Source organism: Marmota marmota, unplaced genomic scaffold (assembly GCF_001458135.2).
Source record: "Marmota marmota marmota unplaced genomic scaffold, marMar, whole genome shotgun sequence".
Taxonomy (NCBI): domain Eukaryota; kingdom Metazoa; phylum Chordata; class Mammalia; order Rodentia; family Sciuridae; genus Marmota; species Marmota marmota.
Genome location: NW_026000229.1, coordinates 35,224,728 through 35,243,919, shown reverse-complemented (window position 1 = coordinate 35,243,919; position 19,192 = coordinate 35,224,728). Strand labels below are relative to the sequence as shown.

At 39.4% G+C, this 19,192-nt stretch overlaps 1 protein-coding gene across 2 annotated transcripts in view; it reads left to right on the top strand.

Annotated features, from left to right (window-relative positions):
• Tubgcp4 (tubulin gamma complex associated protein 4) overlaps positions 1 to 19,192 on the top strand; it is a 43,304-nt gene that overhangs the window by 22,955 nt on the left and 1,157 nt on the right. Inside the window, exons 10-17 of one of the 2 annotated variants that reach the window (XM_015480747.2) lie at positions 8,916 to 8,966; positions 9,364 to 9,469; positions 10,885 to 10,992; positions 13,272 to 13,410; positions 15,655 to 15,832; positions 16,350 to 16,484; positions 17,855 to 17,971; positions 18,678 to 18,817. In XM_015480747.2, the coding sequence (XP_015336233.1) occupies positions 8,916 to 8,966; positions 9,364 to 9,469; positions 10,885 to 10,992; positions 13,272 to 13,410; positions 15,655 to 15,832; positions 16,350 to 16,484; positions 17,855 to 17,971; positions 18,678 to 18,817 (974 nt within the window). Of the gene's footprint in view, positions 1 to 8,915; positions 8,967 to 9,363; positions 9,470 to 10,884; positions 10,993 to 13,268; positions 13,411 to 15,654; positions 15,833 to 16,349; positions 16,485 to 17,854; positions 17,972 to 18,677; positions 18,818 to 19,192 lie in introns of both variants that reach the window. The other variant, XM_015480746.2, reaches the window with a different exon arrangement.

Here is a 19,192-nt window from a genome sequence, read left to right as displayed (position 1 = left end):
GCCTTTTTTTTTTTTTGTATTTTATTTAGTGACAGGGTCTCACTGAGTTGCTTAGTGCCTCACTGTTGCTGAGGCTGGCTTTGAACTTGCAATCTTCCTGCCTCAGTCTCCTGAGCCACTGGAATTACAGGTGTGTGCCACCATGCTGGCATGTTGTTTTGATTGCTATAGAGTTGTAACGGGGTGACAGCCAGCATCTCCTTGGGGGGGTGGTTCTTCCTGCCGAGGAGGGTGAAGCTACCTGGAAACTTAGTCTCAAATAACTTAGTGAATAGCAAAACACAAATAAAAATATATTTACAAAAAAGCCAAGCCCCTGATGTATCTAGTCCATATGGGTGCTGGAACCAGAAAAAGGAAATGGCTTCAGTGGTTTATTTAAGGGGGCACATCAAAGGCAGGGGTAAGGTTTCAAGGACGGAGACTTGTTTGGTGATATCTTGCAGTCTGCAGGTTGATTGGCATCTTGGCAGGTCACACGTATCTCAGCTGCTCCATGGGACACGGCAAAGCAGGTTAGAAATTCACATTGTCCCTGGCAGTTGACCAGAGAAAATGTCCACCGGTCATTCCCAGACACCAGATGTTTCTATCCACTAGGTTTTGATATTCGGTAACCCACATGCAACCCATGGACAGCTTGTGACAGCATTGTGTGTTTAAAGTCAAATAGTGTAATGCCTCTTGTTTTGTTTTTTTTGCTCAAGATGGCTTTGGCTGTTCAGGGTTTCTGTATGGTTTCATGTAAATGTTAGAATTGTTTTTCCTAGTTCTGTGAAGACTGTCATTGGTATTTTAATAGAGATTGCATTGGATCTTTAGATCACTTTGAGTAGTAAAAACATTTTAACAATATTGATTCTTCTAATCCATGAACATAGGATATCTTATCACTTTTATGTATTCTTTTCAATTTCTTTCACCAGTATTTTATAATTATCATTGTAAATGTCTTTCATCTCTTTGGTTAAATTTATTCCTACATATATTACTTTTGAGGGAGCTATTGTAAATGGGGTTGCTTTCCTGATTTCTATTTCAGATAATTCACTATTGGCATAATGCAACACCACTGGCTTTTTTATCCTATAACTTTTCTAACTCATTTAGTCTAAAATTTTTTTGGTGGAATTTTTGGCACTTTCTGCCATAAGATCTCATCATTTACAAACAGTAACAATTTTGACAACTTCTTTTCCAATTGAGATGTGCCTTCTTTCTCTTGCCTGATTACTCTCCCTAGTACTATCAGAACTATGTTGAATAAAAGAGGTGAAAGTGGATATCCTTATCTTTTTTTTTATTTATATATGATGGCGGCATGCATTACAATTACATATAGAGCACAATTTTTCATATTTCTGGTTGGATATTCTTATCTTGTTCCAGGTCTTACTAAGAAGGCTTTCAGCTTTTCCCCATTCAATGTGATTTTAACTGTTAGTTTGTTATATATGATCTCTATTATATTGAGGTATGTTCTTTAAAACTGAATTTCTTCAAAGTTTGTTTTTTTCTGCTTTGTTCTTTTGCAGTATTGGGGATTTAACGTAGAGCTTCATGCATGCTAGTCAAGTGCTCTACTATTAAACTACCCTATTGGGAGTTTTTATCTTGAAGGAGTGTTAAACTTTATCAAATGCCCTTTCTGCATCTACTGAAGTGATCATATGGTTTTTGTCCTTTTTGTTGATGCAGCATATCAGATTTATTGATTTGACTGTATTGGACCATCCTTATATCCCGGGGTGAATCTCACTTGTTCATAGTAAATAATTGTTTCATTGTGCTGTTGGATTCCATTTGTTAGTATTTTGTTCAGGATTTTTGCATCTATTTTTGTCAAGGATGTGGACCTATAGTTTTTCATTATTTTTCTGCCTTTATCTGGTTTTGGAATCCAGGTAATGCTAGTCTTGGAGTATGCATGTTTTAGTTGGCTTTTGCATGCTGTGAGCAAAATATCTGATGAGAAAACTTTTGAGGAGGGAACGATTATTTAGGGATGATGGTGTCAGAGGTCTCAGTCTTACTCTGGGCCCTAGGTAAGGTAGTATATCATAGCCAAAGGGCAGGGTGGAGGAAAACAGTTCACCTCATAGTAGCCAGGAAAGAGGAAGGTGTTGGGGAGAACAAACACACATGAGCAAGCGGGCCAGCCCTAGGGAAGATGAGCACTCATTCAGTGATCCATCTCCTTTAGCCATGCCTTCTGCCTAGAGTTACCACCCAGATAGTCCATTCAAATTAAGATGTACTGATTAAGTCACAGTTCTCATAATCCAATCATTTCACTGAAAACAGACCTTCATTTGAAGGGACACCTCATCAAAACCATAACATTCCACCCCTGGCTCCCAAAAGCTCATGTCTGTCTCACAATGCAAAATGCATTTAGTTCATCTCCAAGAGTCACATAGCATTAACACTTGCAGAATTGCCCAAAAGTCCAAGTACAAAGTCTTCTCTGAGACTCAGATCAAACTACTGGCTGTAAGTCCCTATAGAAATCAAAAGCAAATGACATATATCCAATATAGTGGTACAGAATAAACATTCCCATTCCAAAAGGAGAAATAGGAGCATAGAAAGAAGGAATGGAGCCAAAGCAAGACCAAAATCTAGCTGGGCAAACAGGTTTAATAACTCTACCTATAACTCTACATATAGCATGTAGGACACATGATAGTGATATGTTCTTTCCAAAGGGCCTAGGAGTCCCACCCCTTTGGCTTTGCCTGCTGTAGTGCACATGACCTCTTTTTTAGCTTGGCCTTCTCTCTCTAGTCAGCAGACAGTCCATGTTACTGGCCACTCTTAATTTCTGAGGTCTTCATTCCAGCTTCGCTTCATACTCCCAGGGCAGCCCGAGTTGGAATATAGTAGGATTCCAACCCTACTATACTTTGCCTAGCCTCCCAGGACTGCCTTTGAAATTTCAGGGTAAGCCTCCATGACCCCCTAACTCCAGCATCCAGTGTCCCTGCAGAACCAGCACCAGATCTGCTGTCAGCTTGTGCAGTAGCTGAGCTCTCTGGGATCATGCCAATGGCCTCTGAGTGCCTGGATGAAATAACTTTCTAGGCACCTCCTATGGAGACAGGGCACCTCCATGATCTCAAAAGAATTTTCACTTCTACCTTCTTGAGCCTACAGTGAATGTGGTTTTATAGATTCCTGAGGTGCACTTAAGGCACCTTTCCTATTGTCTCTGCCTAGTACTTTGCATCTCTTTAGTATCTGTGATCTCTTTAACAATCACATCTTCATTTGCCTCAGCTTTATGAGCATTTTTCTGGCCAAACTGCAAGTTTTTAAAAACTTTTAGTTGTTTTTTCTTCATAATTCTCAGAGTAAACCTGGTTAAAAGCTGCTGGCAGTATCCATAACACTTCCTGAATGTTATGCTGCCTTGAAATTTTCCTCTACCAGATTAATTAGCCCATTACTTTTAAATTCAGCCTCATACAAAGTCTCAAAACATGGGTAAAATGTAGACAAGTTCTTTGCCAGAATGTAACACAAGTGGCCTCTTGTAATTCAATTCTCTTTGAAACCTTATGAGCACAGTACATATTACTATTTGCATTCTGGGTGATAACAAAATTTAAGGCTTCTCCAGCCTGTTTTTTCAAACATTTGCAAATTCCTTCTGCAAATCATTTCCAAAGGATTCTGAATCACATGGTTAGGTTAGTCATAGCAATGACCCCACTCCTAGTACTAGTTTCTGTTTTAGTCAGCTTTTGTATTGCTGTGACCAAAATACCTGACAAGAACAACTTAGAGAAGGGAGAGAGACAGACAGATAGTCACAGGCAGCCACAGGGAAGATGAGCCCTTTCCAAGGCATGCACCCAGGTACTCACCTCTTCCTGACATACCCCACCTACCTATAGTTACCACCCAGTTACTTCATTCAAAGTAGATAGACTGAGTAGGTTACAGGTTTTACAGTCTATCATTTCATCTTTGAACATTCCTGCCTTAAAAGAGGAGTTTTGTGGGGAGTGTATCTCATGTCCGTACCATAATAATGTGTTTCAAAATATTCCTTCTTCTTCTGTTTATTTGGAATGACTTAAGGAAAATTAGTATTAGCTCCTTAAATGTTTGTTAGAATTCAGCAGAGAAACCATCTGCTCTCAGGGAGGCTTTTTATTCATGATTTAATTTTGTAACTTATTATTGATTGGCATGTTCAAGTTTTCTATTCCTTCATGATTTGGTCTTAGTAAGGTATATATGTCCAGGAATTTATCCATTTTTTTCTAAGTTATCAAATTTTTTGACATACAGTTGTTTATAATACTAATGATCTTTTATATTTCTGTGGTGTCAGTTGTAATGCTTTCTTAATTCTTTGAATTTTTCCAAGTTGAAAGCTTGATTCCTTTATTTTTAACCTTTATTTCATAAGAAATACATATAAAACTTTAAATAGTTCTCTGAATGTATCCCACAAGTTTTTGGCATGTGGAACTTCCATTATCATTCTGTTCTAAATAATTTTTTTTTTGGTAGTTGTAGATGAACAGTGTGCCTTCCCTTGTTATTTTATTTTTTTAAATGTGGTACTGAGGATCTAATTCAGTGCCTCAAAATGTGCTAGGCAAGTGCTTTGCCACTGAGCTACAGTCCAGTCCCTGTTCTAAATAATTCTTTATTTTCTTTATAATTTTCTTTGTAACCAAGGAATTTATTTCTTCTAAATTCTTGCAGTATAGTGGAGAACATAGTCTACATATTCTTCCTTTGTGCAGTTTCCTTTAGGGACTAATACAGAGATTCTGGCTTTTGTTGTTGTTGTCATTTTGCAGTATTGTGGTATTCATGTATTCTAGGCAAGCACTCTACCATAGACCTTTTTTTTATATTGAGACAGGGTCTCACTAAGTTGCCCACGTTGGTGTTGAACTTGAAATCCTCCTGCCTCAACCTCCCAAGTAGTTAGGATTATAGGCATGCAAAAACTGGCTTTTTTGTTTTTAATTATTGTGCATGTGTGCCGCAGTCTGGCTGGGCACAAAATAACCGAGCCGCCACGAGGCACTTGTAGGTTCAAACAGGAATTCCTTTATTGCCCGAACTCCCGCACAAACGCCACCCACGAGGCCCCTCCAGGAACACCACACACCAACCGGAACTCCCTCCACCGGAACTTCACCAACTAACGCGAACTCTCCAGGAATCCCCGGAAAGCTCAACCGGAACTCACTCTGGGAGAACTCAAAAGTAGTGGCGCCTGAGGCAGCAGGAGCTGTCCTATTCCAGAGCTGCCCTATTGCCAGACAGCAGGGTTCTATATACAACTGAATACACAGCCTGTTTCAATCCAGCATCATCCAGTCACAGCAATTATATACAGCTTAACTTAATTATCATCATCTTAATGGCTCACTGGCGTCACCTCTCAACCATTCCTTCTGGCAAAATGCCAGGGGCCATTCCAACTGTGGCTCTCAACACATGTGCCCAGAGAATATATAATCTGTGTTTAGAATTCTAAGAATGTTCTAGTTAATAATTTTGAGGTTATATGTTAGTTATGTGCATATATACAATGTATGTATTTTTCCTTTTATCACATGGTGACCTGCCACGACATGCAACTAAATCAGTCAGGGTCACTCCAGGTGAATTGGGTTGGCACTGAATAATCACAGAGACACAGAAAGTACCTTTTTCTTGGTGTCCAGTGATGGCTCCTCGGCCCTAGTTTGCCGCAGTCTGGCTGGGCACAATTCAGGAGCCACTTGTCAAAAGAAACGAACTTTATTTTTAGAACCACACACGCCAAACAAAACAGCTCCTCAGGAAAAACCTTCAGAGCCCAACTGCCACCACCGGCTTCCCACAAGCCTCTCCACCTCCCCCACTCCTCCTGCTCTTGAGGCCGATTGCCTGGGTCGGTGGGCGGAGCCAAAAAAAAGTCCCCCAATGAGCAGCTCTGTGGTCTGAAAGGGCGTGGAAACAGCCCAATGAGCATCACCGCAGAGGAGCTAATCAGTTGGCAGCTAGAAGTTGCTGGGGCCGCTGTGAGCCAATCATCAGCTGGCAGCTGGAAGTTTGCTGGGGCCCCTTTGGCTGTGGCTCTGAACACTAGTTCCCACAAGAGAAGCAAGAGATGCAGACAAAAGGGAGAGAGAGCACACCTGAGACCATCCTATTTATTTAAGGGGAAGACATTCAACCCAAATAAGGCAAGGGATTGGGTTTCAGGGGGTTGCTTGGTAATGTCTTGTGGTCAACAGATTGACTGACATTGCTCAGATGCTCATGGCTCACACACATAGCCCATGGCTGGCTGGTGACAGTGTCCTGTGTCACCTGTGATAATATCATTCATATTGTTAAGATCACTCACTGTCCAGCTTTCTTTTGGACTTATTTACATGATAGCTTCTTCCATCCTTTATTTTCAACCTTTGTGTGTACTTATATCCTATTCTTCCTATACTTCGGGTCCCCAGTAACTACTCTGTGTTAAGTTAGGTTGCCTTTTTTTAAAGTTTATAAAAATGAAATTACACAGTATGCACTCTTTGGAGGAGAAAATAATCTTTTACTAAATATATTATTTTGAGATGAATCCAATTTGCATTTATCAGTAGTTGATTCCTTTTTTCTGCTTAGTAGTTTTCCTTTTTTTCTACCAAAATGTTTATCAGTCTTTGATAGAAATTTGGGTAGTTCCCTCATTGTAATTTGCATTTCCCTAATGACTAATGATGTCAAATATTTTTCATCCACTTTTTGCCCATTTTGTGTTGACTTTTTATTTTCTTACTGTTGAATTTTGAGAGCTTTTTTGTATTCTGAATATAAGTCCTGTGGCAGATATGTGACTTATTTTCTCACTGCCTGTGACTTCTCTTTTCATTCCATTAATGGTCTCCTTCAAAGAGCAGAAATCGTTAATTTTGATGAAGCCCAGCTTATCTTTTTTTTTTTTTAATGGATGTTTTTAGTGTTGTATCTAAGAAATCTTTGCCTAACCAAGGTCACAGATTTTTCCCTCTATTTTCTCTCTTCAATTTTATAGTTTTCAGCTTTATATTTAAGTCTGTGATCATTTTGACTTAATTTCTCTATATGGTGTGAGGTATGGATCATTTAAAATTTTTTTGCATGTGGCTATATAATTATTTAAACAACTTGGTTCTTTTTGTTTTCTTTTTATATATTTACATTGCCATTGTCCTTATCTCTTTAAGCATGTTTATCATGAGTATTTTAAATTCTTGGCTCAGGTCCCAAGTCAGGTTTCCCAGGAAACAGATTCTAAGATTAGGATTTAGTTGGAATAAGTGAGTGAAGCAGAATTAATCAGAGGGAGAAGATACTTTGTGATGCAGTTCCAATAGGAGCCTTGGGCGATCATATTGCAGAGCTCTGAAACTAGGATGGCCTTCAGAAATGTCCAAAGGGCTAAGGGGCTAAGCTACTATACCCCTGAATCTGCCAGTTTGGGGATGTGGGCTGCCTTTAGCAAGGGAGAAGAGGATCTTTGGGTAAGGAAGCTCCCTTTAGCCAAGTACCATCCCTGAACTGCTGACAAACAGGCAAGACTCCCAGCACCTGTGGGTAACAAGTATCTGAGCATGCAGAGGGGTTCTGGATGGCACCCTGAAACGACCACACAACCTGTTTTAAAACTAATGCTTCACATGGGCAAAGTTGTCTGGACTGTTGTACCTTTTATTCTACCCATGTCTGTCTTGGCCTGTGAGCTTCTATTTGCCTTTGTCTAGTAATATGTACTGGAGAAGGGTCAAAGGCCAATTCCTAATCTTGTCAGTTCCAGTAAGTCAGAGATAGAGGAGGGTGGACCATTAGTGGTCCAAGGGTGGTAAATCCCAGCACCCTAAACCACTGTTGGTCACTTCACTGGACAAATCCTATAGTAGTGACTTTACCTTTCACGATGGTTATATACTTCATTTCTGTCTATTATTCATCAACTTTACTGAATTCTCTTACTAATCCTAATGGTCTGTATTATCAGTTCTCTTGTACTTTCTATGCAGATAGTGATAGCATCTGTTAATAGTTACAGTTTGGCTTTTCACACATACACAGACATGCACACACACACACCTTTTTCCCCTTACTGCACTGGCAAAGTCTTTAGTACAGTTAAGTGACTTTAAATGAATTTCTTCTAATGCTTCACCATTGAGAAGTAGTTGCTGTGAGTTTTTGATATATACTCTTTATCAGAATAAAGATGTTTCCTTCTCCCTTCCTTTTTTTAAATTATGAACAAATATAAAATTTTATCAAGTGCTTTAGCTGAATCTATTAAGGTAATTGGTAATATGGTTTTTTTCCTTCCTTTAAACCTCAATTTAGTAATGTTCATAGTTTGAAATTTTATTTTTTGTGACAGATTTCACATAATAATATTCAACATTTCAATTCCCCCCAGCCCTTTTTAATTTTTAGCTTGAGACAAATTGCCCAAGCTGTCCTTGAACTCTTTTTTTTTTTTTTTTTTAATATTTTTATTTTTTAGTTCTCGGCGGACACAACATCTTTGTATGTGGTATGGAGGAGAATCGAACCCGGGCCGCACGCATGCCAGACCAGCGCGCTACCGCTTGAGCCACATCCCCAACCCCTCCTTGAACTCTTGATCATCCTGCCACTGCCTCCCAAATAGCTGGGATTACAAGCACAACATTGTAGCCATTTTTAAGTCAGTGGTTTTTACTATATTCACAAATGTTACATGACTGTTATCAAAAATTTCAGAACATTTCCATCTTCATGGGTTTTTTAAACTGTTAAACTGAATTTGGTTATGTATATATTCTTTTATCAATTCATGGCAGAACTTGTACAAAACCATTTCTTATAGGAATTTTCATTGTAATGAACATTTGTCCCTGTTTTGTTGGTTTTTTTCATAGCATCTCTGGAAGCTGATGGTAGAGGAGTCAGATCTGCTGGGTCAGCTGAAGGTAATAACAGCTATTCTTTTCATTCTCAACATAATGCTGGTGGGCAGTGGCTTACATTCTTTGACCTCTCCTGGGGGCACTGATTGCCTGTACCCAGACTGGCACAGTGGACTCATTTGCTCTTTCTCAAGTGAGCAAAAAGTACCTTGTGTTACAAATCTACTGTAGCACAAAGATTTGGGAGTTTACTTGCTTCTGGTTTTAGTATGTTGCCATTGCATAAACGAAATGAAACATAAGCCATCATCCTACTAGGAGGAACTGCTCTGAATGCTTCTTCAAAATGCCTATGTCTTTCAGACTGATAAGATTGGAAATATATTGTGTAATTTCCTCAGGATAATGAGGCCCTCCTGATCCTGCTTTACTGAATTGTAAATTGAAATTCTTTCCTCAGATCATTAAAGACTTTTACCTTCTGGGACGAGGAGAACTCTTTCAGGCCTTCATTGACACAGCTCAACACATGTTAAAAACACCACCCACTGCAGTAACTGAGCATGGTAATTGCCCTGTGACCCTGAGAATACCAGCATACTGAAGTTACAGGGTATTTCTTGGCTGCTACTGATGCTTTTAGACCTGCTCCATATACAAGCAGCCTGGTGAGTTATCAGAGCAGTGCTTTCAAAAATGGGACTTTCAGGTAGGCTTCACCCTGAGATCATTAGGAACAGCACCTTGGCCCTGTGACCCTACCTGGAGGAGTTGGTACAGGCCTTCAAACCAGGTATTTCATCTCATATATATCTCATATATGGCATATTGGGACTTATTGCCACTTAGAGTATTACATTAGAACTGTTTTATTTTAACCTGAGCTCACCTAGTTAGAAAAGGGGGATTTATTTGCTATTATATCTAAAACTCTAATGGAACAGTGGTACAACTGGGCCTCACAACATCTGAAATTAGGGACTTGGATACTATCAGAATTCTCTCTCACTGTATTTTGTCTTTGTCTCTTATGTACTCTGACTTTCTAGGGCCATCAAGAACATGCTTCCAAGTGTCCTCTACTGAAGAAACCAAATCTGGTCTCTCAATAGCAAGTTAAAGAATTTCAGGGGAAGGGTTTTGCTTGGCTCAACCCAAATCAAATGCCTATTCCTGAATCACTTGAAGAGGTTAGACACTAGTTCAGCAGCATCCACCCCTAGATCAATTAATGACTGTTCCCATTTAGACCACATGAAGAGAGCTAAATAGGAATCAGAGCCCCCCCCCAAAAAAAAAAATAAAAATAAAGGTAGAATAATAATACAGATGATTATTTCAGGATGATTTATTTTTTATGATTATTTTTCTAGTCAGTAAAACAATAGATATCCACTATACTTATATAGTACATTTTTGGTTGCAAATATCAGAAAATCCAATTCAAACTCATGTAAGAAAAAAAGGGAAAAAGAATTATTGATTTTTATAACTGAAAAACTTAGAGGTGTGATGGCTTTAGGCAAAATGCTCCAATGGCTTATGTGATTCCTTTAACTTGGTCTCTTTCCATCTTCACCTCTGCCTTTCTTCTTGGACAGACCTGTTTTGAATGGTAGACTCTAGCCAAGTTTTTACATCCTACTAAGTCTCTGTTATTCTGACCAGAGCTATACTCTTTAAGGGTCTCAGTACAGCCTCTGGATTGGCCTGAATTGAGTCATGTTATACCCCTAAACAAAATGTAGCTGTATAGAGTTTTACATTCCATCTGCTCATGCCTGGCTTGCCTGCCATCCTAGAATCAGGTATTTCCAAGCTCACTGGAACCACAAGAACTATGTTGGGCAGGCATGATACTCTCAGGATGCTGTCACCAACAAGAAGAAAAGGAGAAATGAATGCTGGTCAGGCAAAGGAACACATGTCTGCTGCATCCTGCTGTTAGCTTTCCTGTCAACCCATGTGTTCTTTCTTGCAGATGTGAACGTGGCCTTTCAACAGTCAGCACACAAGGTGTTGTTGGATGATGACAACCTTCTTCCTCTGTTGCACTTGACAATCGAGTATCATGGAAAGGAGCACAAAGGTTTGCTGTTCTTTTCTGCTTCCTTTCTGGTCCTCCTGGTCACCATCCATTTTCCCATCCCTGCTTCTATCTACCTCCACAGAAACATATAATTTTGGACCTTAGAAACCATCTAGTCTCTCTCCCTTTCTCTCCCCCCACTCGTCTCTGTTTAATGTTAATCTTTTCCTCACTATGGAAATGGTAGGAGACCCTCAATGTTACACAAAATTACATATAAGAGGTTGTGAGGGGAAAGGGGGGGGGAACAAGGGAGAGAATTGAACAACAGCAGATGAGGTAGAGAGGGAAGATGGGAGGGGAGGGGAGGGGGGATAGTAGGGGATAGGAAAGGTAGCAGAATACAACAGTCACTAATATGCCATTATGTAAAAATGTGAGTGTGTAACCGATGTGATTCTACAATTTGTATTTGGGGTAAAAATGGGAGTTCATAACCCACTTGAGTTAAATGTATGAAAGATGATATATCATGAGCTTTGTAATGTTTTGAACAACCAATTAAAAAAAAAAAGAGAGTAGAGACTGAATTAAAGCACGTTATATTTCATGCATTTATAATTATGTCAAAATGAATCATAATGAGAATATGAAAATGGTTAATAACAATTGTATTCACGTATTTTTATGTATGCAAAGTTGTAAGTGGAGGGGAAAATTGCCTTAACTGTTTAAATAGATCTATTTCCCTACATTTATTGTAAAATAATCAAAGTAGGAAAAGAGGATATGTCTGATCTATTACTGTGACAATAGATAGCTCCAAAATTCAGGTAAAAATTTAATGAATTCTTTCTAATTTTAAGACATTCTTCTTAATTGCTAGAAATATGGCAGTGCTAGAAAGAGTTCCCAACTCATGGATCCTACATTAGTGTTGGAAAGAAGTGTATTAAACTCTTCATTCTGGCATCTTCAATTTCAGCTGTTAGCTTTTCTTTCTAATGCCCTTTTCCAGTCAAGTTCAAATGGAGGAGCTAAGGCAGCTGGAGTGCATGTGTTCTTTGCAGGTCTACTACAGTTCAGCACAATCCTCTATACCTACTTTTGAGGACAATTTTGAATATTAATAAAACAATGTCTATGGGATGATCTCTATGTAAATGCAATAAATTATAATTTATTGCTTCTCCTATGTTACATGATATAAGATATTCAACTAGATCTGTGCTATTAATAAAAAAGTAAAACATTAAAAAAAAAGAAACCATCTAGTCCAGTACCCCAGTTTTTTTTTTTTCATTTTTTAAAATTTGTTCTAATTAGTTATATACAACAGAATGCATTTTGATTCATTGTACACAAATGGAACACGCATTTTCATTTCTCTGGTTGTACACTAAGTAGAGTTGAACCACATGTGCAGTCACACGTGTACCTAGGGTAATGCCGTTCATCTCATCCCACCATCTTTCCTGTCCCCACGCCCCCTCCCCTTCCCTCTTTCCCCTTTGCCCAAAGTTCATCCATTCTCCCCATGCTCCCTCCCCCCATTAGGGATCAGCATCCACTTATCAGACAGAACATTTGGCCTTTGATATTTTGGGATTGGCTTATTTTGCTTAGCATGATATTCTCCTTCTCTGACTCCATCCATTTACCTGAAAATGTCATAATTTTATTCTCTTTTAATGCTGAGTAATATTCCATTGTGCATATGTACCACAGTTTCTTTATCCATTCATCTATTGAAGGACATCTAGATTGGCTCCACAGTTTAGCTATTGTGAATTGAGATGCCATAAATATTGAGGTGGCTATGTCACTATAGTATGCTGATTTTTAAGTCCTCTGGGTATAGTCTGAGGAGTGGGATGGCTGGGTCAAATGGTGGTTCCATTCCATGTTTTCTAAGGAATACGCATACTGCTTTCCAGAGTGGGTGCACCAATTTGCAGTGCCACCAGCAATATGAATATAGTACCCAAATTTTTTACAGGAGAAAAAAAAAGTCCAGAAGTCTAGTGAGATGCCCAGGATGTATTTTTTGTAGTTTGTTTGTTTTTGGTAATGCTGCTGGAATGGTGTCTATTTATTTACTTCCAGCCTCCAGACTATAACATTGAAAAAAGAATCCAAAAGACCCTTCAAGAGAACCTCACATAGCAATTTCCTTGCCCTCTACCATTGTGTCCCTTGTGCTGTCACACTGCAGACACCAGTGAATACTCATTCCATGAATGTTATTCACCTTGTTGAATCTGACTCTGGATTAACCAATTTGTCTTTTTTTTTTTTTTTTTTTTCATTTCTTCTCCTGATCATTAATTAATTAGCAGATGCTACTCAGGCAAGAGAAGCGCCTTCTCGGGAAACTTCCCCCCGGGAAGCCCCTGCATCTGGCTGGGCGGCCCTTGGTCTTTCCTACAAAGTACAATGGCCTCTACACATTCTCTTCACCCCAGCTGTCCTGGAAAAGTGAGTATTTTGGAGTTTGTTAGAGGTAAATTTTATCCACCTTGTTTCCTAGGAAAGAAATTAGCATGTATAGAATTGATGGACCAAGACAGCTACTTTTTTGTTTGTTTTGTTTTAACAGTCTACAAGTCAGAAATTGCAAACTCATGTCTTCAGAGACAAGACAGTTTCACATTAATAAGTGAGGCTACAGACATGACACAGTAGGGAATGGTGGGAACTGGAATGAATGGGAAGGGGATATATATACTTATAAACATAATTTTTTTTAAAAGCTTGCAAAATAACAAGCAGTTTATAGGCTGCCAGTTGTAACCTCAGGAGAATGAGGTGTGCAGTACCACACTAAGAGTCTGGACCTTAGTGATTCCATCAGACTTGATGAGTTTCCTCCCTAACATTTATAATATTTTTTCGTTGCTATACTTGAGAAAGCCCAAGTGTTTGCTATGGATTTTAGCTTCTAGGGAGATCACTTCCTTTTACATCCAGAGAAAGGCAACAGGGACACCCTTCTGGGGGCGTGAAATAAAGGTGGTATGAGACTTTGTAAGGCCAGCCTTGTCTATATCATGAGAGCCTGCCCAGTGCTGTTGCAGGACCTCATATCTCCAAACCGGAGGAACCAGAGCTGTAGGGAAAGGGAGGAAATTGTCATGCTCATGAGGCTAGAGGAATAGAGAAAAGGAAAAATAATAAGCAAATGGGGCCATCTCTTCTTTAAACCCCTTTTTTTCCATCCTCCCAGTTCTGTACAGCCTCTGTCTACTTGTTTTAGAGTAGGCATCACTTATGCAATGACAGCCTTGATGTAAGCTAGACAAGTTCCAGGGAGAAGATTCTACAGCAGGTTCAGAGCCCAGCAAGCTGCAGGGACCTTGTCCAGAGAGCCTCCAAAGCTCCATAGCCCGCAGCATCCCACAGGCCCGTAGTCCACTTCCTCCTCACTTGATATGTTATTAACTCTTGAGGAAATCTAGTTTGGAAGTTTTGTTTTTGAACTTTTTATTATGAAAATTTCTAACTATCAACAAAAGTATAGACTATAACACATGTCTCCATCCTCATTATCCAGTTTCAGTAACCACCAGCATTAAGATGCTTCCTTCAACTTTCCCTCCCCTGTGTTGTGCTACAGCCTTTAGAGCAAATCCCAGATATGCTATTTCGCTTGGCTCCTGTGCAGTTCAAAAAGGGATGTTTTCAACAGACCTACAGTGCCAGTATCACACTCAAGAAAACTAACAATAATCTCTATAACCTAATCCAGTCTGTAATGCAATTTACTTTTATCTAAAAAGTGTCTATATTGTTAGATGTGTTCAAATCATGTCCAGAGATGGTCTACTATTTCAGTACGTCTCTTCCATTTGAAGTATATCAAAAAATTTTTAAACTTAGTGGAATTAGACTGTCTTCTGCAAACCTGCCTGTGAACAAGTAAATCTCTAACTCTACCAAAAACTAGCTGTTCTTCTCTTGGGTTTTCTCAGTACAGGGTCTCAGCAGTAAGCATTTAGCCCCTCAGCTTGTTGGAGGCAGGGGTCTGCTAACAAATTCTTTTTGGTACATGCAAGACCCTCCTACCTGCCTGCCTTCCCACACACATCATCATCACATCACTTCCTAGCATAAAAACTAGAACATTGATGATTATTGTTCATCTACTTACATGGTCCTTCCCAGTCCTGTCAAGGTGACTATTATTAATATAAACCCCGATGTACAGTTTTGTAATATCAAACTATATTCCCTCATATTTTTTTTGCTTTCATTTTTTTAAGAGAGAGTGAGAGAAGGGAGAGAGAGAGAATTTTAATATTTATTTTTTAGTTATTGGCAGACACATCTTTGTTTTGTATGTGGTGCTGAGGATCGAACCCGGGCCACACGCATGCCAGGCGAGCGCGCTACCGCTTGAGCCACATCCCCAGCCCCTGCTTTCATTTGTTTTAAGAATTACTTAAAAGGTCATATGTGATCTTTTGCAGTTTACCTATTTCATTCAGAATCATATTGCTAAGAGTCATTTTGTTGTGTTATACAGCTATACAGTTCATATTCATTCATTTTGACTGCTGTGTAAGATTTCATTGTATAAAGAAGCCACAGTGTCTTTGTTCACATCTCTAGCCATTCTTTCCTACCTGCCTTTTGGGGGAGAGGTGGATAGCAGAGTCTGTGTCTGTCCCGTAGACGGGCATGGGGGTTTGTTTCTTGAATAGCCTGATATTTCTGTCCTAGGTACAATGTTGTTTTTAAGTATTTACTGAGTGTGCGCCGGGTCCAAGCTGAACTGCAGCACTGCTGGGCCCTACAAATGCAGCGTAAACACCTCAAGTCCAACCAGACTGATGCAGTCAAGTGGCGCCTAAGAAATCACATGGCCTTCTTGGTAGATAATCTTCAATACTATCTCCAGGTGTGTTCTGGGGATTAGTAGAAGGAAGGGGTGTGAAAAGAAATCTAGAAGGTTGGCAGGAGACAGAGGAATTCTGTTTGGCAAAGTGCTTAGAGTTGGAAAAAGATCAGGGGTTTTATCACTAGGCACGAGTCTTGAAGGCATTTTAGAGAAAATTGGAAATACACAGATAAAGGGGAATAAGGAATTAGGATCTTTATCAGCAAGCATTAATTGTTTACTTGTCCTAGTGTTTGCTAGAACTTCTGGAATTCTCTAGAATTAAGTCAGTCAGTGGAGGGGATGTGTTGGGGCAGTGGAGAGTGGTCTAAGACATTGAGGGTGGTTAAGAATTACACAGATAACTTCCTACAAGGCTGGGAAGTATCAGGGTGTCTTTGGTTAGCCTGAACATGGCTTTGTTAGAGGAAAGATGAGTGGGGACAATGAATTTGTTTCTTCCTGTCAAGCATAGGACAGAATGAAATAAGGTGCTTAGAATGTGCAAGGTGCTAAAAATTGTGTAACTGTCTATCAGGTAGATGTGCTGGAGTCTCAGTTCTCACAGCTGCTTCATCAAATCAATTCTACTAGAGACTTTGAAAGCATCCGATTGGCTCACGACCACTTCCTAAGCAATTTGCTGGCACAGTCCTTTATCTTATTGAAACCTGTAAGTAAGGCTGGTTGGTTTTCTTAGACTGCACTGACTGTTCTTTTAGATACTCTGCATTGACAGGATATAAAATTATCATTAAATACTTGTTCAACTCCATTTAAAAACTTATAAAGCAAAACCAAAAGAGAATGTTAACAGGGAATTTAAATGTGTTTGAATTTCTGAAATGTGTATCATAGGATATGGTGAACAGCTATAGATAAAAGAATTATATATTTAACCCTTAGAAGGAGTTAAAGAAACTAAAAAATCCTTCTGACACTATAGAAAAACCAACAAAAAGAGATCATTTTCTTAGAAATCTGTTGGACCAGGATCAACCAGTTGTTTTAAAGTTGTATATATCTGTAAGTACACATATATGTCTCCTTTGTGACATTTTTTTTCATCTTGGCTGTACATTTAATCATGTGGGACCTTTTAAAAAATCTAGGATCTAGAGCACTTTAATTAGAGTTCCTAGAGAGGGGTCCAGATTTTTTTTGAAAGCTCACAGCTGATTTAATTCTAGGATTTAAAAAATAATAATAACCTCTTGTAGTTTCTAGCACAATGGTGACTCCTTTAACTGTGATGGGAGCTGGTTGAGTGTACCACAGTACCAGTGCTATAGACTTCTTTTTGTTCTAGTATTTGGGATTTGAACTTTTGCAACACCAAGGAAAAATGAGTTATGTATATGCTACTCCAGAGGATTCCATGAATTGAAAACAACCAAAACCACTGTTAGATAGACCCTGTTTATGCATGGCCTGGGTGCATCCTTGTGGAAAAGCAGACTATTAGAGCAAGTCATCATCATTAAATATTTATTGAGTGCTTACTATATGCAAGGCACTGGGAATACAAAGAGGTATAAGTCATGGCTCTGCCCTTAAGGAGCTCACAATCTAGTTGGAGAAACAAAACATATATTCATACAAAGATTGATAACAACACAAGTGGCGTGAACAATTGCCAAGTGAACAGTACAGATAATACAGCAGAGAAGTGAAAGCTCACTAAAGGCTACAATGGGGAAGAAGCACTTCACTGAGTGTGGGGCTTAAACTGATGTTACAGAGAAGAGTATCCCAGATACCAGGAACACCACAGCTCACAGGTAGGAACACACTGTTTCTAAGAAATTATGATTAATGTGGATAGAGTGAAAGTTTTGTGCAGGGTGGATTAAGAGAATAATGCAGGCAAGGTATGATTCTGTTTTGCACATGTTGCATTTGAGGGGCTAGCATCCTTGCAAGTGGTTTTGTCTGTCCTGAGGTCAGATATGGGAGGTCAACTGTTAGACCATTTTCCCAAATCTTTTCACTTCACAGATGCATCTTCCTTTTTTCCTAATGCTAACTCGCTTTCCTGGGTAGGTGTTTCACTGCCTGAATGAAATCTTAGATCTCTGTCACAGTTTTTGTTCACTGGTCAGTCAGAACCTGGGCCCTCTAGATGAGCGTGGAGCTGCCCAGCTGAGCATTCTCGTGAAGGTGAGTCTGCTTCGCCATTGGAAGTGTACAGCCCTATCCAAAGGACAGTGGTGGTCTTGCCCAAGGAAAATTCATGATCTCTCCTCCAAGTCAATAAAGCATTTCCCCAATACATATACACAGAAATAACAAGATACAAAGATTAAAATGTTGGTATCAGTTGATTTTGAAGTAGATGATTAAAATGCCACCTCACAGTGTTCAAAAATAGTTCAGCCCTGAAGAATGTACTCAGCCCACCTAATGTGCATTGGCATTGTGCTTTCTCACATCCTACATCCTTACTTCCTTGAGCTAATCTCCTGTCTCACTGAGATTATAATTATCTGCCTATAACAAAAAAAGAAAAATAAAAGTTCTCCCAACTCCTGTACATGGTAGAATTATATTCACTTGAAACCGGCTGCTAAATTCCTACTAGTGAGAAAGTACTTTCATAAAAAGTCATGAATTTTATGGACCAAATCATTTTAGGAGCTAATAAAAATGGGAATATGGGGGCTAGGGATATAGCTCAGTTGGTAGAGTGCTTGCCTCATATGCACAAGGCCCTTGATTCAATCCTCAGCACTGCAAAAAAAAAAAAAAGCAATGGGAACCAGGTGATTCTGTGGAATTTTGAGCAAGGAACTCTCCTGCTCTAGGCCTCCACATGGAGAGCTGGTGAGTTTTAGGGGAATGCCAGCTTAAGTCCCCCTCTTTGCAGGGCTTTAGCCGCCAGTCTTCACTTCTATTCAAGATTCTCTCCAGTGTCCGGAATCATCAGATCAACTCAGATTTGGCTCAACTACTGTTACGACTAGATTATAACAAATACTACACCCAGGCTGGCGGAACTCTGGGCAGGTAGGGACAACCCTTGGGAAACTGTGTGTGTGTGTGTGTGTGTGTGTATGTGTAGCTATTTAATGAGTTGCATAATTCCAGAACTGAATTGAAGGGAGACTTTAGCCATCATTTGATCCCAAATACCCTCATTCTATAAACAAGGCTCAGAGATACAGGTATGTGTCTGACCGTCTTTAATTATTTTAATGAAGATTATTTTTCCAGTAAAAAATCATCATCATAGGAAAATAATGAAACACCTGATAGTGAGAGGGGTTTGAAGTCCTTTGCGAGGTTGTGGATTGCTGAGCTGGGAGGAAGTATGCCTTCTACTCCCAGCTGTGATACAAACTACCTTTGTAGCAAAGGCACTGTGCTTTGCTGGCCCCTAGC